At 40.7% G+C, this 23,541-nt stretch overlaps 1 protein-coding gene across 5 annotated transcripts in view; it reads left to right on the top strand.

The window, feature by feature from the left end:
- The window catches only part of LOC309798851 (uncharacterized protein), a 35,635-nt gene extending 13,477 nt beyond the window's left edge, over window positions 1-22,158 (top strand). Inside the window, exons 4-6 of one of the 5 annotated variants that reach the window (XR_014293240.1) lie at window positions 11,919-12,027; window positions 13,123-13,301; window positions 14,143-15,040. Coding sequence is in view for 3 of the 5 variants with exons in the window: in XM_082611563.1 (XP_082467689.1) it covers window positions 13,123-13,276 (154 nt within the window). In the remaining 2 variants the exon portion in view is untranslated. The other 4 variants (XM_082611563.1, XR_014293241.1, XM_082611564.1 and 1 more) reach the window with 4 other exon arrangements.
- Window positions 22,159-23,541: the final 1,383 nt, after the last annotated feature.

Raw genomic sequence — 23,541 nt, 5'->3', positions numbered from 1 at the left:
GAAAAATAACATGAGCATTGCCTAGATCATAACAAATATGATCTTTTCCTCTCCTGAGGGAGAGAATCCTCATTGGATTTTATACATTTCTCATATTTATTTACTAGATTTTAAACACTTCTGGGTTTACAGGAACTGTGCTTTACTCATTTTTGTAGACTCCTCAGTCCTAAGGACTGCTCTTGCACCTAATGGAAAAAGACGAAAGACTTGGGACTGAATCAACAATCTTCAGTTCATACTAGATGTTCGATGAAGATCTGAACAAATATGGTGAGAGGATGATAAGAATGAGGGAGAAAAGCTGGCTCTCCAAAAACAACTCATAAAATAACACATGGTGTATGGCCCAAACCACAAACACTTAAAAGGCATTCAAAATTCTAATGACTTATTTCTAAGTTGAAGGAAATATTTCAGTAGAATGTCTAAAATATGTTTTTAATTCTGAACTTGATTAACAATAATTCTGAGTCACAGTTGGGATGTACAATTTGTGGAGATGTTAAAAAAAAAACAAAACCATTCAAATGAGTGGATATTTAGGGGATATTTGTAGGAGTGTTTGGGACAGATCTGAAATGGGTTGTTTTATTTCATTTGTTCTGATTACTCATTGTGGGGCAATAAGTAACTACTCAGATTAAGTACCAAACAGATCATTTGGGACAAAAAGAAACATCTGTATTCAATGACTATAAATTTAGCCTATCCAGCCTCTTCTTGCCACATCTTCACACTATCCAGCATGGGGCTCAACTACTGGCTGTGTCAGTCAGCCAAGAGTATCAGGTTCCTTTGCTAAAAATATTCCAACTCAAATCATCTTGGCACACAATACCAAAAAAGTTTCTTTAGCCAATAAAGTGACCAAATTTTAGGAGACTGACTAGAAACAGAAAAGCAAGTTACTAACTGAGCTTTTCTGAAATATTACCATCAAGTGTCTAGACGTGATCTGGGGTTTGTTTGTTTGTTTTTCTATTCATTCTAAGCAGCGCCCATGGGGCCTTTCATTGGAGGTGTCATATCTTTCATTGACAATGAGCTGTTTTATTCTGTTGTTTTTTGAATATTTCCTCTTCTTCATTCCCTCCATTCTTTCCATCTGGGACTCCTCTTTGTTTTTCTTCAAATGTTTGGTGATTCTCGGTTGTCCTTCTGTTTGCATTTTCAGTTGTCTCTTAGCCTTGGCTGTATGTCTGAGTGCTTGTCTGTTCAATGTTTCTGCTTCCTGCGGTTATAGGGGAGAGGCAGGACATACTACCAGACTGAGTGGATCAGTAGCTCGTCTTCTGGGCACGGGAACTCCCACTTTCTTTTGGGGTACACATACCTCTTGGTTACTATCCTGCTTATAATGCCCAGGGGGTCCCATTGGAATTGCCTTTGCTGTTTGCTGCATAGCACAGGTGGAAGGAGGAGAAGAACTGCCTGATTGTTCCTACTGCTGTAATGCTACCAAAATCACACTGAATGTTGGTTTGGGACTGCCTCCCGTCCCTGTATTCGCTTTCCCCAAGCTTGGAGCAGTACTGAAGCCTGACTCACAACTTACAGGTACCCTCTTCTTTAGTGTTGGGCAGTGGGTCCCTCCTTCAGTGTTATCCCAGTTCTACTTTCTGTCTTTCAGCAGTTTCTGCAGAATTTTTGATCCATTTAGAGCAATTCATCTTGTCAGTCAACATGACCTTCAAATATCTGTATATCTACAGATATATATAGATATATATCCTTTAGGTTAGTTTTAGGGTTTAGATCAGGGGAGGAAGGCTGGTTGAACATGTGTTTGTTTATATTGCCATATTGATCCAAAATCTCTGTAGAAGTTTTCCGACATTTTTAAGAGACATACTACTTTCAAACAAAATCTCATGTAGAGGATCAACATATTAAACAGGTAAAAGCAAAACCGATCTAGTTGAAGTAGAGGAAGCAGCCCTGCATGTGAACTCATTGGTCTCCCTTTGGCTCTATACTGCAGTTCCTGAGACCCTCAGGAACTTAGGGTTGGAATGGAATCCAACCCTAAGATTCTGTGGAATCTAAGATTCTAAGATTCTATGGAATCTTAGAACTCTGTAGAACAGGTGAAAAACCATTGACAAGATTTATAGTCCAGGAATGCCTGGCCCATAATAGGTTCTTAATAAATATTAGCTATCATTATGGATAAAGAAGATGTGCCATGTGGATGGAGTGGAATACTACTCAGCCATAAAAAAGAATGAAATTTTGCCATTTGCAACCATGTGGATGAGCCTAGAGGGTATTAGGTTAGTGAAATAAGTCAGACAGAGAAAGACACATACTGTATGATATCACTTGTATGTGGAATCTGAAAAATGAAACAAACTACTGAATATAACAAAAAAGAAACAGACTCACATATATAAGGAACAAACTAGTGGTTACCAGTGAGGAGAGGGAAGGGGAGAGGGACAAGACAGGGGTAGAGGAGTAAGAGATACAAACTACTGTGTGTAAAATAAATAAGCTACAAGGATATATTGTACAGCACAGGGAATATAGCCAATATTTTATAATAACTATAAATGGAGTATAATCTTTAAAAATTGTGAATCACTGTACTGTATACCTGGAACATATATAATACTGTAAATCAACTTACACCACGGAAATAAAGAGTCCCCAATTAATAGACCAAAAAGAAAAAAAAAGTAACTATCACTATGATTACTGTTAAAAACATTGCCCCTCTGCCTTCCCTAGCCCAAGGCCTTCCGTAGGTCCTCATACCAACTTCTGCCATTCATTCTGGCAGTCCCATCTTGGAGAGAAGGAAAAAAATTTTTTTAGAGAATCAACAGCAGTTGAGCACCTATTAAATACACCCAGGCACTCTCCCAGGCCCTCCCATGTTAACCTGGCTTAATCCTTACAGTGATGCTATGAGGCAAGTGTTTGATCTCCAGGATATGATGAAGAAATAGGAGCTCAGACAGACATAGCAGGAATGTACACAAATTCAAAGGAGTAAGAAATGTCCAGTTATTTTATTTTCTTAAATTTAATTAAAACTAACTCCTAGCATGACTCCACTAGAATGGCAGGAAATGACATCTCAGCCATTCAGGGACCTGACTCAGGATTCTGGTTCTTGCCCAGTGTGCTAACGCATGGAGAGGGCCTGTCCTGTCCTCTCCCGTCCAACTGCGTGTATATCTGCTGGATGCCCATGTTCTGTACTAGAAAAGTTTCCTCTGGAGTGAGCCACTCCGTGGCTTCTGTGTGAGTTGCGATGTCGAGGATCTTTGAGGGGTTGGGGCAGGTCAAGGTACACCCCACCTCACAGCCATCCTCTCTGAGCACTAGCTTCCTCCTCCGGCCACTGCACCGAGGCTACTCAGATCTCAGGAATCCTCCCACCCACAGACCCGCGTTTTTAGTGACATGTATATTTGTCTTTTCCTTCTTGCTGCCCTCGAAGAGTCTCCCTTTCTCCTTCTAAGAATCCGTAGGGGACTTCCCTGGTGGCGCAGTGGTTAATAAGACTCTGCATTCCCAATGCCGGGGCCCAGGTTCAATCCCTGGTCAGGGAACTCGATCCCACATGCATGCCACAACTAAGAGTTGGCATGCCACAATTAAGGAGTCCTCGAGCCACAACTAAGGAGCCCACATGCCACAACTAAGACCCAATGCAACCAAATAAATAAATAAATATTTTTTAAAAAAAGAAAGAATGTGTAGAAGACTCTAGCAGAGTTTGAACTTTAACAAAACAAAAAGTGCTCCATGGAAATACCTGCTTTCCTTGTGCAAAAAAAACCCCAAGGCAAGAAATACCATGAGTCTTTTGCTGAGAAAGGGAGTGGTGAGCACAGGATACAGAGAATATGAAAAATTGACTCTCAGTAAGTTTTCCTGCCTCAAAAATTAAGTCACTGATTGACCCAAAGCCCCACAGTAGTGAGAGGCAGACCAACACCACCTGACTAGGACACGCATGGGTAGACCAAGCTCCAGTCGCTGCAGGGCAGGTGCTCCTGGGCAGGGGAAAGTAGCAGCCGCAGATTCTAGCTCAGAGTGGCCCTGTAACCACATTGATGGAGATCACGAGTGGATGAAATCCAGGGACTAGAGTCTTAGCAGAGTCTGCAGTCCAAGCCGAGAGCTGACTCACCTACAGGGACATGCCACCATCTTACACTAGACAGTGTGTCCCAAGGACAGAATCTAAATTATTCTAATCTTAGAATTTCTGCATCTTTAGGCTTATGTAAAGCTTTGCTTGCCAGAAACAGAATGACAACACTATTAAAAAGCATTTAAATGGAACAAACCCAGGCACTTTCTCAGATTTTAGTACATGCGTCATGTAAGGGAGAGTTAAAAGGAAATGACTTTTTTACGCATAAATGTGCTTACAGATTTTCGAATTATATCCCTTTGAACAATAATTTCATATTTTTAGATGAAAGACTTTTAATCCTTTTTCAAACAACCAAGAATTCAATTTTGTTCTAAATTAATTTACTTGCAATGCTAATAGGAATAGTTTGTCATTACTCAGATATAAAATGTTAAATGGCCAAGGAGTTAAATCACAGAGAAAACTGAACAACTTAATTTTGGATCTATCTTTATTTTTATGTATACAGTGGTATTTTTATATTGACCTCAACTATCAAAAACACATTAAAAATAAAAAAGCAGGGATGTGGGAGGTGGTATAATTCCTCTGACAGCCAAAATAGTGTTTATAATGTTTATGTTTTCATAAGTGAGACCCTTGGACCCACAATTTTTGTGTTTACCCCAGTTCACTTCTCCTTTACTAAACATTCTAGATGTGTTGTAAATTATGGAAAAAACAAACAAACAAACAAAAACAAGAAAATTGAAAGTTCAAAGAAAAACTCTCCTGAAGATGCACTAGCTGAAGGCTACCACCGTTAACATTTTCATCGGTTTCTTTTGGGGTGTTTTCCTATACATGTGTTTCAGATTCCCACTATTGTTACTGTAACTTCTTTCTTTAATAGTCATGGTCAGCATTGCATTCTCTTTTTTCTTTTTTACTTATTATTGTAAAACAATTATTTGCCCTATTTAAAAAGTAGACTCTTCATAAGCCTTTTTTTTTTTTTTTTTTTTTTTTGCGGTATGCGGGCCTCTCACTGTGTGGCCTCTCCCGTTGTGGAGCACAGGCTCCGGACGTGCAGGCTCAGCGGCCATGGCTCACGGGCCCAGCCGCTCCGCGGCATGTGGGATCTTCCCAGACCGGGGCGTGAACCCGCGTCCCCTGCATCAGCAGGCGGATTCCCAACCACTGCACCACCAGGGAAGCCCCATAAGCCTTTTTAATGGCTAATAGTCTATCATATGGCTGCATTACAATTCACTTAACTAGAGGGATTGTCTTCCAGAAAATCCATTCCTCTGGATTCCATACCTTGCTTCTCAAATGTGGCTAAGTGCCAGGGGTTTCTGGATGCCACAGGATAAATACCTTCTTAAAGTAAGCAATTTCCAACAAAACTGGAAGAGGAGATTCATTCTAGATAAACCCAGTCCAGACATAATGGCATAGAACAAGAAATGTGTATGATTTTTAAGATAAAGCAGGAAAAGGATTTTTAAAATCAAATGAAATGTGGTAGAAGAGAAAATATTAACATTTGTGAAATGTCATTGCATCCTGCAGTGTGATGGTGTTTTGTGATGCATACAATATTTGCAATGTGATGGTCTTTTGTGATTCATACAATATTTGTCTTTTTGCAACTGGCTTATTTCACTTAGCATAATGTCCTCAAGGTTCATCCATGTTGTAGCTTGTGATAGGATTTCCTTCCTTTTTATGGGTGGATAATAATATTCCTATAAACCAAATTTTGTTTATCTATTCATCCATTGATGTACATTTGTGTTGCTTCTACCCCTTGGTTATTGTGAATAGTGCTGTCATGAACACGGGTGTGAAAATATCTCTTTGAGATCCTGCATTCAACTTCTTTGGATATATATACCCAAAGATATATCCCAGTGCGATCGCTGGATCATATGATGGCTCTATTTTTAATATTTTGAGGACCCTCCATGTTATTTTCCATAGTGGTATAACCCATTTAAAAAGGAAGAAGACACACAAAGAAACATCCTATTTGTAGAAGGTCATGTTGGACCAACATTCTTGATTCACAAGGGGCAGGAATTCACTTCCCCAGGTCAATTGTCCCCATTCCTTTCCCTGACAAAGCCCTGATTTTTGTTCAGGTATCCACTCTTTCTTCAGAAGGCCCATTACTCAAATAAATTTAACCTCATCCCCAGCTTTGGGAGTATATCTTGCTTACTCTAAACCGCTCATGGGAATCCCACAACCTTGCCATTGAATGGTTTAGGAACTCAGACTTCAATCATTCACGGCACAGCTCTTTCTTGGGGAGTGTTACTGGCAGAGGAGTGGATATGTGACCTAAGTTGGCCCAGTCAGACTGAAGGGAAAAGTTTCTGTGGTACAATGGGTAAAAGGTCTTTTTCGCCTACAGAACATGAACAAAGAAATGTGTGTCCCTATTTATTCCTGTAAGCCATTTATTAACAGTGAGGACCCTGGTCTGGAGACAAAACTGATACACAAAGGAATACTGAACCAAGAGAATATCAAAGAAATGGAGTGCAGCCCTTATGACATTGGGCCTGGAGCCCTTTTGAGCTCTGGACTGCCTGTTAATAAATTTCTTCACAGTGTAAGCTAGTCTGAACTGGGTTTTCTGTTACTTTCAGCCCAAAGCATCCTACCTGATATAACTCTTCTCTGCTATTCAGGAACCTTTGGGGAAAAGTTTGAGAATCACCTATCCATCTTACAACTCTGAGGTCTAACTGCTCCTGCTGCATTTCCTCTTTACACGTTGGCTGGTCAGTATAGTCTTCCCACCACCAACCTGGGGATGTCGCACCCCAGGACATTTTAAACTCTAAGAGAAAGTTCCATTTTGTAGCTGAAGGAGAGATGAGAAAAGGGGATATCCCTCCTTCAGGAGATGGCCTATGACTAGATCTAATCTAGAAGAGAGGTTGTACCCTGCTGATGACTTTGAAGGGAATGGAGTGCAGGGCTACTGCTAACCCATACTATGAATTAGAAAAAAAGTGCCCTTCCCAAGACACTTTTCTTCCATATGATGGTAAACTGTCACAATATATTGACTGTGTTAGCACAAAATATTTTTCTCTCATTTGCCAGAAAATTGTCATAATGAATATACAAATGTATGCTATCTAGGGTGTAAATAGTTCTCTCTTAGATCTGGCACCATTGAGCATGGTACCATCTGGACAAAGAGCAGGGCATCCTCTTAGAGACAGAACACAGAATGCCGAGCAGATGAGAAAGCTGGTGGAGATGTACTTGCAGTCCATTGACTTGTAGTTCAGACATAATTTTGAGAAGTAGACACCTTTACCAGGTGAACTGGGATAGATAAGGGTTTTGTTTTTTTAAATTTGTCATTTTAAAATAATTTCAGACTTATAAAAAGATGCAAGAAAAAGTCACCAAGAAACAAAAATCAGTTATCATATATCCTTCACCTAGTTTCCAAATGTACACAATTACATAATGATAGTACAATTATGAAAAACAGAATATTTACTTGGATGCCATACTATTAACTGATATATAGATCTTATTCAAATTTCCCTAGTTGTCACACTAATGATTTTTTATGCTCGTTGATCCAATCCAGGATCACATATTGCATCTAGTTGTCATGTTTTCTGTCTTCTTCAGGCTAAGACAGTTCCTCATCTTTTCTTTGTCTTTCATGACATTGATACTTTTGGGGAATATTGGCCAGTTACTTTGTAGAATGTCCTTCAAGCTGGGTGTGTCTGAGGTCCTCATGATTAAATTTAGCTTATGCATTTGTGGAAAGAATACTACAGAAGTGATGCTGTGTCCTTCTCAGGGTGTCATTTGAGGAGTCATGTGATGTTGGTGTATCTCATTACTAGTGACATTAACTTTGATTACTTGGTTACGGTGTTGTGAGCCTGATTTTGCCACTGTAGAGTTACTGTTATTCTCTTTTTTTTTAATTTTATTTTTGGCTGTGTCAGGTCTTCATTGCTGTGCGCGGGTTTTCTCTAGTTGCGGCGAGCGGGGGCTACTCTTCATTGCAGTGCACAGGCTTCTCATTGCAGTGGCTTCTCCTGTGGAGCAAGGGCTCTAGGCATGCGGGCGTCAGTAGTTGTGGCACGTGGGTTCAGTAGTTGTGGCTCACGGGCTCTAGAGCGCAGGCTTAGTAGTTGTGGCACATGGGCTTAGTTGCTCCGGGGCATGTGGGATCTTCCCAGACCAAGGCTCGAAGCCGTGTCCCCTGCATTGGCAGGTGGATTCTCAATGACTGTGCCACCAGGGAAGCCCCTGTTATTCTCTTTATAATTAATAAGTATCTCGTGTGGAGATACTTTTTAAATATGCATATCCTGTTTCTCATCAAACTTTGTCCCACTAATTTGATGAGTCTTAACCTACAGCAATTATTACTGTGGTATTGGCCAAATGTGAGGCCAAGATTTGGGCTTTAGAATAAAATTGGAAAGAGTCTCCAGAAGTAGGTGAGGAATATCTCGCAATCTGACAGGTGATAAAAAGCAGTTTGGAATCAGACAGATTCACATTCAAATATTGGCTCCACTGTGTATTAGCTGTGTGGTTTTAAGCAGTCTACCTTATAGAGTTTTTATGGTGGTTATAATGAATAGAAATAACTTTGCACAGTCTCTGGCACACCATAAATGCTCAGTAAATTTTTAGCTGTTATCATAATGATTTTGGTTATTGTAAGAATCTTCAATAAAAAGAAAACCCAAAGGTACTTTCTTGGCATAGTTCCGTACGTAAAAAGTGCCCTTTCTTTTTTCTTTCTTTCTTTCTTTTTTTTTTTAAATTTGTAGCCTTTTATTAAATCTCACTGGGAAGAAAATACTTCTGATATACCAGTTAAATGAGCAAGAAAGCACACTGAATATACACACACACGCGTGCACGCGCGTGCCATATGCCCAGCACTTTGGATGTAATGACAAAGGAGAGAGACTAGCTGAGATTAAAAGTATTATAAACATAATATCCAGGATTATTGAGCACTTTAGCAGATACTGCTGGGTTTTTTTAAGCCAGGAGCCAATCTCCCATTCATAGTAGAACTCTGCTGTATGAGTAAGTGGAAGTGTTATGGGCTAAAAAAAATTTATTTCCCGAGTTCCCTTGCAGTCAGAGGTGGCGAATATGGCCAGTAAACAAAAGTCTGCTAGAGGTGACTTCAAGGAAAGCTGCTGAATTTTGATAAAAGAGACACAGCTGACATGTGCCTTTTAACCTTCATTCTCCCTGCCTTCTTCCTGCCTGGAATTCAGAAGCTGTTGCTTGTAGATGCAACAGCCAGTTTGCAACCTAGGAGCAGAAAGCCACATACTAAAGATGGCAGGGCAGGAAGATTAAAGGAGCCTGGTTCCCTCTGCACCCGGTCTTCTCTTTTTATAAATGAGGAAACTGAAGCTCAGAGATGTTAAGCAAATTATCCATGGTTAGTTAGCTCTTAAGCAGTGCAGCTGAGATTCAAATCTATGTCTATATGACTCCAGAGGCGTCTATTTTCTACTACAGTACAAAGCTTCCTGAACATATTCAGAACTCATTCTCCCCCCATTCACACAGTATGATGGACAAAGCAAAGTGTGATGGGCAAAACAAAGCATCCAATGTCTGACAGCAGAGCCACAAATATTACTTACTCGTTCTCTTCATTGACTACCAGCAACCCCAGTCTGATAAGCACACATGACCACTGACACTTCATCTTCTACTCATGCCAGTAAATAAGGCATCAAACCATGATAAGCAACTCCTGATGAGTGTCACCAACAAGTAGTTGCCACCCACAGAGCACATCCAAAACATCATGGCCTAAGTCAGAGGTCACAAAGAAATGGTAGATGTGTTTTGATTGGTCAGCTTGGATGCTTAATTAATTGCTTGAGCTAAGAAATACCCCATAATAATTGAGATATCTTGCTGCTCTTACAAAACCGTGGCCTGAATTCCTGGGTGGCACCACTTGACTGGAGCTGCCCCTACTCCAGTACACCATTCCGTTCCATACTGCTTCTCTGATGCTAAGCCAGAGTATCTGTTTCCAATTATCATCAGATTTGTTCTTAATGTCGACTGAAAAAAAAAATGCACAACATGAGAATTGTGAGTTAAGTTTTATTTGGGGCAAAATGAAGACTGTAGCCTGGGAGACATCCTCTCAGATAGCTCTGAGGAACTGCTCCAAAGAGGTAAGGGGAGAGGTCAGAGTGTGTGTGTGTGTGTGTGTGTGTGTGTGTGTGTGTGTGAGATTTTGGTGAAGAGGGATATATGCAATCAAGCACACATTTTGGCAGAAGGTTTCTGCTGGTCACGAGGAGCAGATGTCTCCGGTAATGATTTTAGTGCTTTTCTAGGTATGAGGAGATGCAAGAAATCGGGCTCATAAAATCTCCTGAAAATATCTAATTATGGAAAGACCTGTTCTGCCAGTTTTTCCCAAAGCACAGAGTACGTCATTCCTGATCTCCACCCTGAACTCCTTTCAGGGCAAGCAGGTCAACGACTGCAGTGGCCGGTGACCTAATCCTTGCAGAGGCAGATGGCAAGTGACAATTTTTAGTTGGCATTATAATAAAAAAATTTTCTCTCTATTAAATATTTGATATTTATCTAAAACAAAAATTGATAGATAGAGCTGTTCCTTATACCTGGCCCACTTAAGGCATTTCAGTTACTTACCAGGAGGCACAGAATTGAAAGAACACTCAGACATGTGCTTTCTAAATCTGTTTTCAGATGAACACCCCTTCTAGCTCATTCACAGTAACCCCATTCCATGTGTGTTACTTTAGCAAGCCTTACCAGCAACTGTCAAAGTAAGTATTATCTTTCTCATCAGGATAGGATAGGTTAGATGATTTTTCAGAGATCTTGTTGTGTAATTACTGTGTTGGTTAGCATTTTGACTGCTATTTTGTTGATTTGCAAAGTTGTTTTCTCTGAGTATCCTTTTTGGAAAACAGGAATGGGTGAATAGGTAGACCAGTGGACCTTTGTTTCATCTAAATTGGTGACCTCACATCATTGCTTCTTCACTACCCTCTTCTTTAGCATTATAAAATGAGCTAGTTATTATTGAACACTCTGTGTCAGGCACAGTGCTAAGGGATTCACATGCATTGATTTGTTTATTCATCATAACAACACTCTGATATCTGTCAAAGGGTAATTTTTTTTAAGTTGAATCATGACTCACATACAAATATAAAATAAACATATGTCTCTGGTTTTATTTAACATATCAATTAATTATATAATAACTAAGATGTTACAGCCAGTCCAAATGAGAATCCAAAGAGCAAATACATTAAGCCATCAGGAATGCTTAAATGAACTTACTTTATTGGTGTAAAACTGATCTTTATCCTTGGGACGGTAATCAGTTGCATACCAGTAGACACAATTTGCATTTCTGTGAATAAGGAACATTTGCATTAGGGCTTCCCTGTTGGCTCAGTGGTTGAGAGTCCGCCTGCCGATGCAGGGGACACGGGTTCGTGCCCTGGTCCGGGAAGATCCCACATGCCATGGAATGGCTGGGCCTGTGAGCCATGGCTACTGAGCCTGTGCATCCAGAGCCTGTGCTCTGCAACGGGAGAGGCCACAACAGTGAGAGGCCCGCGTATCGCGCAAAAAAAAAAAAAAAAAAAAAACACATTTGCATTACTCTGTTTTCTACAAATTATAGAGTTGTGAAATAACTCAAAGACAGTGAAATGCAGAGATAATCTGGATGAATAAACTAGATAGGACACCCACTAACCTTTTCTTATTCTCATTTCAGAGTATTTCACAATTTTTCCTGAGAAGTACTTCTGTTGTTATTCCTCTTTTCCAAATAAGGAAATTGTAGCCAAAAGAAGTTAAGTAAATTTTCCAAGGTCTCATAACTAGTAAGTAGTGGAGTCATGTTTGAACGCAAGTCTCACTGAATCTGGCAAAAGTAATGCAGTTCATTAAATCATTTTTCCTCTTGGATTTATGATGCTTGAAAAGTTCAGTTCAAAGCAAGCAAGAATCAGAAAATGGCAGCCCACTGTTTCTTTCTTTCTTCTCTAGAGATATTATAAACTGGTAGCCTGAATTCAGCAGAAGGAAATTTTTTATACACAATGTTTAACTTTAAAAAATTTTTAAAGTGAGTTATGACCATTATCAGTTACCTATTGCTGAGCAACAAAATATAAAAAAAAATAGTGGCTTAAAACAGCAATAAGAATCTATTATCTCAGTGTCTTAGCTGGGTGGTTCTGTCTCATGGTCTCCTGTGAGGTTGCAGATGTAATGTTGGCTGGGGCTGTATCATCTGAAGGCTTGACTAGGGATGGATGATTCACTTTCAAGGTGGCTTACTCACATGATCGGCATGATGGTGCTGACTGTTGATGGGAGATCTCAATTATAACCCATGTAGGCCTCTTCACAGACTGCTTGACTGTCCTCATTTCACAGTGGCTGACCTCCCCCAGTGTGAGTAATCCCAGAGAAAGCAAGACAGTCTTTCATATGTTTTATGACCTAGCCTTGGAAGTAGGTCACATATCATCAATCCCATCATATTTTATTGGTCACTCAGACCAGCCCTGACACAATGATATACGTTGTGTAAGTGGCTACACAAGGACACACAGTCACTTGTGACTACACAAGATCATCTCAGGGACTGTCTATCACATGAACATTTAAACATCACAAGACTTCACATAGGAATCTGGATTTCTGGCTACTCTAGAAAGATCACAACTGGCAACCCTGCATTCCCACATGACAATAATTAGTTGGAGTTGAATGGCTACCACTCACTTAGAAAGAATATGCACTTCCTGAATTCATCCTGGTTCCCATTCAACTCACTTATGTAACCTACTCAGCTCCTGTGCCATATCATTGACTTCTGACAAATGAAATGTGTGCAGAGTGATGCACCGCTCACAGACCTAACTCCTAAAACATCCATGTGATTATCCATACTCTCTGTCCTCTTCCAGCTGCTGGCTAGATATCCATACTCAGAGCACCTTTGCGAGTCATGCACTGAAGATGGTAGAGCCTCTGTTAGCCTCATCTCTGACTGCACGGTGCAGAGTTCCCTCTCTCCACACTCGCCCTCACCCCTACTCTGGACTATGGAGTGAGAAATGAATTTGATTGCATTTGCTGTCTTAAGGTACTGAGATTGAGATTTGGAAGTTCTTTTTATGCAACTAGCAATAATGCTATAACAAAAGCCACAAATGGGACCTTGAAGTGGGGTACTTCTAAAAAAAAAAAACCCAAAACCTAAAATAAGTGGCACTGGCTTAGCGTACCAGTTGTGGGAAGAAAGGAAACTGATCCCAGAGGCAGAAAAGGTGGCAATCCATGCTGTGCATGGCAAAACACTTGGCAAAACTTCTCGCTTGAGAGGCAGGCCATATGCTTACAGACTGCTGGCTCCAAGAGAAGTAGTTGGAAGGAATCAAACTGTTAGTGCATTTTGGCCACAAGCGACTGGCAAGTTTTGGCAGTTTGCAGCAAGAAATGGAAGAAAATAGGAAAATTACATAAATTGGGGGCCTTGAAGTAGACTGATTCTAGACCCCAAATAGTAGAAAATAAGAGTGAGAAAACTGTGAGCAACACAGGACTGCTCAGTCACCACCACCTCTTGGCACAAGCCACGTCACACGTGGCTTTCCCTTTCAACCTGATAGCATCAAGGTGGCTGCCAGTAAGAAGAGGGAGGCATGAGGATAAGGGAACAAAGACAGAAAGGATATTGAGAACTATGTCTAGGAAAGTGTTTGGGCTGTAGTTTGTGGCATAGAAACTGTCTAGAAGGAAATCAATGGGAAGCCTGTTAGGTTTCTGAGGAAATAGTATTTCCAAAGAAAACAGAAGTCTGGGACAAAGACTAGTCAAGGCAGGAAACAACAACCAGCTTTGGACTCCCAGGTTTCCATGAGAAGGAAGCAGACTCCAAAATCTGCATAGTCCCAGAAATAATTTACCCCCATCACCCACTTCAGATATCACCACAGAGGATAATGAACAATGAAGAGAATACCTGAAGAGTGGAACCAGGGGTCACAGAAAAGTATAGACAAAACAATGCCTCTCATAGAGGAGAAACAGAGTCCAGTCAAAGACATTTCCCAATGCTTCCTGGTCAGGGAGATGTCACAGTGCCTGACCTACCGCTTTGGACCACTATCGGCTTTCTGTCTTTCATTTCTTCCCTTTCCATATGGGACACTGAAGTTCCCTGTCTCTGCTTACCAGTGTATATTTGGGGATGAGAAAGGAGCAGGGGGCAGATGACTCCTCTTTTTAGTTTATAAATTACTCAACCAAAAAGAACCACATGTGAACCAGATAGAGCTGACTGAGCATCACCCAGGGCTTTGAGCTGGATTCAGTGACTTCGGATAATGTTCTAGCGAGTGGGGTGGAGAGGAGTTTATTCTATAAGTGAGAGGAAGGATGAAATGGAAAGTTATTGACCAAAAGGGAAAATAGTGGCGGAGACTGACTATATGTTTTCCAAGGTCATTTCTTGTTCTTCCTAGGCATTAATTTAAACTATATTTCTCAGGCTCTCCTGCAATTGGGGTGGGTGTGCGGAGGGGCACGTGACTGAGTTCTGGCCAGTGAGATGTGGACAAAGTTGATGTATGCTGTTTCCAGTCTTGGTTCCTAAAACACCTCCACAATCCTCTCTGCTGTCACTCCTCTGCTAGCTGATGTCAACATCTAGGGCAACACCAGTTTCCTAATTAACTGCACAGAGCAGACACCCCCAGCTGACAACATTGAACTCTTTGTGAACAACAAATACACTTTTATCATATTAAGTCGCTGAGATTTTGGATTTATTTATTACAGAACCTAGTATTAAGTATGCTGACTAATAAAATTTCCACTGTACTAATTTAACATGCTAAATGTTATTATGACCAATGGGCAGCTTAAGGTTTATTCGGAGATTCCAGACCTTTTAAATACATTATTTCAGCTGTTGGATGACTGCAGACTAGCTGATCTGATAAATAAATTTTAATTTTCTGGGGGTTGCATTGATGACACAAATATACCCATCCATAATGGAATAATGAATGTCATATCTAAACATGCCTGAAGGGTGGACCAGAAATGGATGCCAAGGGAAGTGGTTAAAACTATTTTCAGGGGCTTCCCTGGTGGCGCAGTGGTTGAGAGTCCACCTGCCAATGCAGGGGACACGGGTTCGTGCCCCAAGCCAAGATGATCCCACATGCCGTGGAGCGGCTGGGCCCGTGAGCCATGGCCACTGAGCCTGTGCGTCCGGAGCCTGTGCTCCGCAATGGGAGACTCCACAACAGTGAGAGGCCCGTGTACCGCAAAAAAAACCCAAAACTATTTTCAGGTATGGTCCTATGCCCAATCCTAAGTCAATATCACAGATGGTCTATTGTAAAACATCCCTCAAAAGAGATGGTTGGTACAGGAAAGAAGAGGCAGAGAAGCTAATCAGAGGACAGTGAGGCAGCACAGACTTTAGCAACAGCAAGAAGCCACCACCATCCTGAGGCTGGCGAGACGCAGGGAGAAGGTGGTATCATCAGATCCCAGGAGTTACGATCACCCAGCAGAAGACAAAGTCAAGGCAGGCATGTACCATACTTGCTGGAGACCTCAGAAGAGGGGCAGCATCTTCGGGGAGATGCCTCCCAAGGCAGCAAGGGAAGGAGAAGACAACTCTGCCATTCTCACCAGTGCCTCCCATTGACTAAGCCAGCTGGAAGACAGCTGACCCTGGATCCTGAGAGAGCCGGCCTTCAGGAACCAGCAGCAGGGTAGAGGTATGGCAGGCAAAGGATCTGAGCACATAAGCATAGGACCCACGGAATCTGGTAAGAGCAGGAAGAGATACAGAACATTCGATTCTCAATAAAATCAAAGCTCAAGTGTTAGAGCAACTTAAAAGAGTGTTGCAATCAAAGGTGGGATATTTTTAAATTTCTTGCTTTTCAGAGGTCCTGTTCTAGTTGTGATTTGAGTCATCACTTTTTTTCATTTTTTATTTTAGGTCATGGAAGACCCAGCATGTGGGGGAACTTCTTTATTCTGTGTCCAAATATGAAATCTGTACAGATGTAGCTTCTTTCTCCCTCAATTTTTATAAGCAAATTTGATTAAGCATTTGAAAACTGCAGAGGTAAAAAAAGGTGGAAGAAATTCTGCCTCTGCCAATTGGCAGCTCTGTGATATTGGACAATCCACACAACCAAACTATGCAGGTGTAAATTCCTCATATCTAAAATGGACACAGTAATATCTTCTTACTTATCTCACTGGCTTATTGAAATGATCATAGTTTTTGTTTGCTTTATTGAGAAAATGTATGTGAAGATATTGGTATACAGAAAAGCATTATATATTGTTGAAACATTATATATATTAATACGCCTCCAAATCTGTCCCCCTACCATTCCATCCTTTATTTAGGAGGTTGGCTTTACTGAGATATAATTTGAATACAAATACCTCTAAGTGTACAATTTAATGAGTTTTGACCAATATATACAGTTATGTAACCACTACCACAATCATGATATAGAATATATCCATTGCCCCCCAAAATTATCCCTCATCCCCCTGTGCATTTTTATACTTTGAAACTCAATATGAGGGAATTCCCTGGCGGTCCAGTGGTTAGGACTCCACGCTTTCACTGCCAAGGGTCAAGTTTGAATTCCTGGTTGGGGAACTAAGATTCTGCAAGCCGCGGGCCCAGCCAAAAAAAAAGTTAATAGGTACCCACACAAAAACTTGTGCATAAATGTTCATAGCAGCATTATTTGTAATAGCTCAAAAGTGGCTATTAAAAAAATAAAAGTACTATTATACTATTCTATAATATGAATATAGAATATACAACATGAATATACATTTTTGAAGCCAACCACCACATAAGTCTGACTACCCTGAGACTGCCATGTTGTGAGGAAGCCCAAGCCAGCCCAGCAGACTTATCGTGGAAAGAGAATGATGACCAGCCAGCCCAGGCTGCTCCATCCACCCCAACCTAGGTGCCAGATGTGGAAGTGAGGAAGTCATCCTGGACATTTCAGCTCCAGCAGACACGATGGGGAGAAAAACTGAGGAACTAAACTGCAATCAGAATTAAGGTCTCAGATATATGGCCCCAGTTGAATCATCCCAACCATCTAGTCATCATGAAATAGACAAGCTGTTTTCCCTGAGCCCTGTCCTAATTCCAGATCCACAAAATCAGGAGCATAATACATGCTATTTAATGCCACTAAACAAACGAAACCTTTTTTTACCCACCATGGAATTTGAAAAAGCCATTTGAATGAGTAACACTGGCTGAAAATAAGTGCCATCCCTACCCTAGCTGCTGAATTGGCTCCTATATAAAAAAACAGTAACTCATTATGGCATTGACTTTGATTCAAAGTCATATGTGTGACCTCTGCAGAGCAGCAACAGGGACGGCACCTGAAAACTTACCCTGGCAGAATTTTCTTCAACTGCTTTAGCTCAGAGGACCAGGAGTGATCTGTGAAAGCTGGTGTTCCTCCAACTTCCAGAGGGTGCTCCAGACACTCTGCAGCTAGATATGACAATGCTACCTCAGCTTACCTGGTTTGGTAGGGGAGGCTCTGGCTTTTATGGGTACCCAGTCTGGGTTCAAATGCCACTCCACTGCCTAAACCAGTGTATGATCCTGGACAACTTAATGAATTCGGGGACACTGAATTTTCTCTTTGAAATGAGGGTAATAACACCTAACTTTGTAGGTATGTTGTTAGGGTTAAATGAGCCTTACTTAACTGGCATTTAAGAATAATGATAGCTAATATTTACCGAGCATCTCACAAATAACTTTAAATCCCTCATCACCATCCTCAAGAGGTCTCTCAACACTGCCTGGCAATTTCAGAAACACTGCCTGGCAATTTCAGAAGTAAGCTGAATTTGCACTATTTTATACCCTTCCTCTCTCTTCACACCTTCCCCAGACCGTGTTTCCCTCACTTTAAGCTGATGACTTCACATATTTCACCGATAAAAGAGAAGGAAACTATGTCATCTTTTAGTCACCAAATCTAGACTTCTCCCTGCATCTGCATCTACTTTTCCATTGCTCTTTCAACCATGGAGGAAGTGCCCCTCCTCCCATTAAAGACCAGTCCTTCATTTGTGTTCTAAATCCCATCACCTTTTACTCTCACCAATGGATCATTCTATCGGCATTCAGATAGGCTCCACTATCTCTTTGTCTTTGAAAACTTTACCTTGACGCCTAAAGTGCCTCCAGTTACTGCCTTGTTTCTCTGCTCCCTTTATGGCAGATTCTCAAGAAAGTTTCTATACACACCATCTCTCCTTCGCCACCTATTTACTCCTCAGCTCACTCAGATTTGGATTCCAGCTCCACCACTCTTCTGAGATTGTTCTTGTCAGTGTCACCAATGACCTTCTTATTATCAACAGCAGTGTCTCCTTTATTATTTTCTTCTTATTTCACTTCTCAGCAGCATGAGGCCCACTTGGACTATGAAATATTCCTTGCTCTTAATTTCTGGGATACCTTATGGTCAACCAAACCAGATTATCACCTGGTTTTCCTTCTGCTTTATGAGAGCCTCCATCCTCAGTCTTTTTTCCTTTCTCAGCTCCGTGTGTCAGTGTTAGTATTTCTTAAGATTCGATCCTGGGTCCTGTTTTCTTCTGTACCTACACTGTTTCCCTAGGTGATCTCATCCATCACAAGCTTTAAATGCAATATTATGCTGATGGCTTCCAAATGTATACTATAGTTCAGGCTTCTCTTTCCACCTCCATACTCACATCCCTACTGCCTAATTGACATACCTACTAGGCTATCCAACTGGCATATGAAGTTTACCTCTTCCAATTCTACTTTATTGCTAAAACCAGAAAACTAGGAGCCACGCTTGACTTTTCCCCTTCCCTAATTTTATAAATTTATTTAATAATTTCTGTTGATTTTACTTCCAAAATAGGTCTCAAAACTGCCTTCTATCCATCTCTACTGCCAGACTCCCATCATCTTTCATCTGGATGGCTGCCTCCAGGCTTTCCCATGTGCCCCTGCCCTTGTCCTTTCTCTATGTAGCAGCCAGAGTTATCTTTCTAAACATAAATAAATCAGCTATTGTCACGTGTCTGCTTCAAAACTGTCACGGGTTTCCCATTATGCTTAGAATAATCCAGAGTGCTTACCAGAGACTACCGTGCCTCCAGCCTTCAAGCCCGTGTCTACACCTTCAACCTCATCGTACCCTACTCTTCTTCTCCCTCATCATGCTGTAGTCACACAGGCCTTCTGCGAGTTCCAAATTCTTAACTATCCCAGGGTCTTCTGACTGTGATGCCCTCTGCTTTGCTCTTCACCTAGATTGCTGCTTCTCATATTTTGGACCTTAACAGTATGATCTAAGAATGGTCTTGCCCGCAAATCCAAGAGGGGTTTAAACATGGGGAGGTTTGTTTATCTCTTATAACAAAATTTCCAGAAGTAGGCATTCTAGGGCTGGCACAACAGCTCCATGAGCTTATAGGGACTCAGCCTCTTTCTATCTTTCAGCTCTACCATCCTTCATATATTGTCCTTCTCATGTCTGACCTCATACTTGCTGCCTCATGGTCACAGATGGCTGGTACACCGTAAGGCCTTAACTCTATCTTCAAGGCAAAATAAGGAGAGTAAAGGAGTCAAGCCCACTTTTAGTCTAACTTTTTATTATGCAGGATTCCAAACATAACAAAGAGAATGATATGAAGACACTCCCCATCCGTGGATCCATTATGCAACTACAGTAATTATCAATCTGTGGCCAGTCATATTTCATCTATACCCTCTGCACACACTCTCCCTCCCCCCTTATTATTTTGAAGCAAATCCCAGACACTATCATTTTCCCCAAATATTTCACTATGTATCTCTAAAAGATAAAACTCTTCGTTTTTAAACAAAACCACAATACCATTATCACACAAAAATTAGAAGTTCATTAACATCAAATATCCAGTGTTCAAATTTCCAAGTGTCCCATAAAAGTCATATTTTTTATAGTTTAAAGTATCCAAATAAGACTACTACTTGCAAATTATACATCCTTGAAGTCCCTTTTGATCTGTAGGATCCCCTTTCTTTCGTTTTCTCTCAATTTATTTTTTGAAGAAACCAGGTCATTTGCCTTGTAGAGTTTCCTACAATCTGGATTTTCCTAATTGCATCCGGATGGTGTCCTCTGTCTTCTATATCTTATAAGTTCATAGTTGGAACTACAGGTTTGATTAGATTCAGGTTTGTTTTTTGTTATGTTCTGCTATCTGAAAGCATCTAATGTCTGATTGTTTCTCTTTGTGATAATATCAGCTTTTGATGATTACTGCCTAGGTCCATTAATTATGTTATAAAATGGTTATGTTTTAATTATATCACTCCTTCTTCATTTATTAGCTGGACTACTTCTATAAAGAGAAACTTCCTGCCTTTATTATTAGGTTACTCAGTGGGTACAGAAAGTAAAGGAAAGATAAAATACTTGATTCTTTTCCTTAGTTTACCAGTTTTCAAAATAATGACTTGATTCACTAGTGTCCTCCAATGATAACCAGTCAGCCTTTTTTAAAAAGTTGTCTTTATGAACTTTTGGATTTAAACATATTTGCTGAGTTTCAATACATTGCAGTTATTATCCTTATTAATGCTCAAATTGTCTCATCTTTGCCCTTTGGGAGTGTCCTCAAATTGATTCACCAGTTCCTTTGCTATGAAAAAAACCCGAATCTTTCCTGAAACATCGTTTGGCTCATTTCCACTTCTGTCCCGCTGGCCAGAGTTGTGTCACATGGCTACGCTGAGCTGAAAGGTAGTGGTAGTTTGGATCATTCACCATCTCTTGAAAGAGGTTTCCTCTCATGCCTCATCTAAAGAATGCACCCTCTATTATTCTGTAAGGCTCTATCTTGTTTACTTCCTTTATACTACTAACTGTAAACTGTAGTTATTTTATTTGTTCACCTGTTAAATGGGTCTGATTGCCTTACTGGTTGTAAGCTTCATGATATTTTCCCTAGCACAATACCTGTAAGTGCTCACAGAAGATACTCTATAAGTATTTGTTGAATAAATAAGTAAATGAGGTAGATACCACTGTTATCCCCATTGTATACATTGCTGCCCAATACGGTAGCTAGTGGCCACATGTTACTATTTAAATTTAAATAATACAGCTACTATGGAAAACAATATGGAGGTTCTCCAAAAACTTAAAAAACAGAACTACCATATGATCCAAAAATCCCACTTCTGGGATTATATGTAGAGGAATTGATCTCAGGATCTTGAAGAGATATCTGCACCCCCATGTCTATTACAACATTCTTCACTGTAGCCAAGACATTGAAGCAACCTAGATGTCCATCAGTGGATGAATGGATAAAAAAAAGATGTGGTATGTACATGTAATGGAATATTATTCAGCTTTTATAATAGAGGAAATCCTGACATTTGCAACATATGGATGAACCTAGAGGACATTATGCAAAGTGAAATAAACCAGACACAGAAGGACAAATACTACATGATACCACTTATATGAGGAATCTAAAATACTCAAACTCATAGAAGCAGAGAGTAGAACCATGATTGCCAGGGGCTGGAGGGAGAGGAAAATGGGGAGGTATTAGTCAAAGGGCACAAAGTTTCAGTTATGCAAGCTGAGTCTTTGAGAGCTACTGTACAACATAATGCCTATACTTAATAACAGCATGTACTTACAAATTTGCTAAGAGGGTAGATCTCATGTTAAGTGTTCTTATCATCATCATCATAATAATGTAATAGTAGGGAAAGAGGGCAAAAGGAAACTTTTGGAAGTGATGGATAAGTTTATGCCAAAAATTGTGAAAAATTGTGGTGATGGTTTCACAGGTATATACTTAACTCTAAACTCATCAAGTGGTATACATTAAATATGTACAGGTTTTTTTTGTTTGTTTGTTTTGTTTGTTTGTTTTTTTGCGGTATGCGGGCCTCTCACTGTTGTGGCCTCTCCCGTTGCGGAGCACAGGCTCCGGACGCGCAGGTTCAGCGGCCATGGCTCACGGGCCCAGCCGCTCCGCAGCACGTAGGATCCTCCCGGACCGGGGCACGAACCCGTGTCCCCTGCATCGGCAGGCGGACTCTCAACCACTGCGCCACCAGGGAAGCCCTACAGTTTTTTTATATGTCAGTCATAGCTTAATAAAGTGGTTTTAAAAATAAGCTAAATTTTAAAAATCATAAATTAATTAAAACAAAAATACAATTTAAAATCCAGTTCTTTTGTCACATTAGCCACGTATCAAGTACTCAGAAACCACTCTTGGCTAGTGACTGCCACCGCAGTGTAGATACAGTGCATTTACCCCATCACAGAATACTATTGGAAAGTGCTGGATAAAAGAAGAAGCTGGCTAATCGGAGGAGCTGGGATTCAAACCTATGTCTGAATGACTTTAGGGGTAGAACTATTTTATTTTTTTTAATTAATTTTTATCAGAGTATAGTTGCTTTACAATGTTGTGTTAGTTTCTACTGTATAGCAAAATGAATCAGCTATACGTATACATATATCCCCTTTTTTTGGATTTCCTTCCCATTTAGGTCACCACAGTGCATTAAGTAGAGTTCCCTGTGCTGTACAGTAGGTTCTCATTAGTTATCTATTTTATACATAGTATCACTAGCGTATATGTGTTAATCCCAATCTCCCAATTCCTCCAACCCCCCACAGATAGAACTCTTAACAACATGTAGTATGTAATATCATTGTTGTTATTACTTGCTTAGTCCTTTCAATTTCAGCCCCTCTGAAAGAATTTACAGGGAGCTTCAAGCCTGGCTACCTCTTAGGGTAACCAACTGTCCCAGGGAGTTTCCAGGATGCAGAAAAGTCCCGGGCAAACCAGGCTACCTAATTATCAGAATTCTCTATTGAGTTTTGTGGCAGGCAAATAGACGGGCTCACTCAACTCCATTTCAACCCCTTGTAATATGCCATATTGTGCACTACACGTGAGAAAACTGCACACTTCATTTCCCAGACTCCCTTAGAACTTGGGACCTGTACGCGGCTTAGCCCAGCCAAGCAGATGCACCTGGGCAGCATCTGGAAAGCCAGATTGAGGAGGAGGCTGCACTTCTGCTGTTTTGTCTGGTGGGCGGTGCCATGGCAGCAGGGGTCCCAGGGTCTTGTCTTGGACATCATGGATTTGGAGAGACAGAATACAGGACAAGAATTTTGTAGGTTTCCATTCAGCCTGAGACAGTCAGTCCTGGACCCGGCGGTAGGAGCAGTGACTCCCTGATTTCTTGGTTTCCTGTTGTACAAGAAGTAGCAGTT

This window comes from Mesoplodon mirus (assembly GCF_964341445.2).
Source record: "Mesoplodon mirus genome assembly, chromosome: 2".
Classification (NCBI taxonomy): domain Eukaryota; kingdom Metazoa; phylum Chordata; class Mammalia; order Artiodactyla; family Ziphiidae; genus Mesoplodon; species Mesoplodon mirus.
Note: the sequence above shows the minus strand (reverse complement) of the source record. Positions and strands in the feature narration are given on the sequence as shown.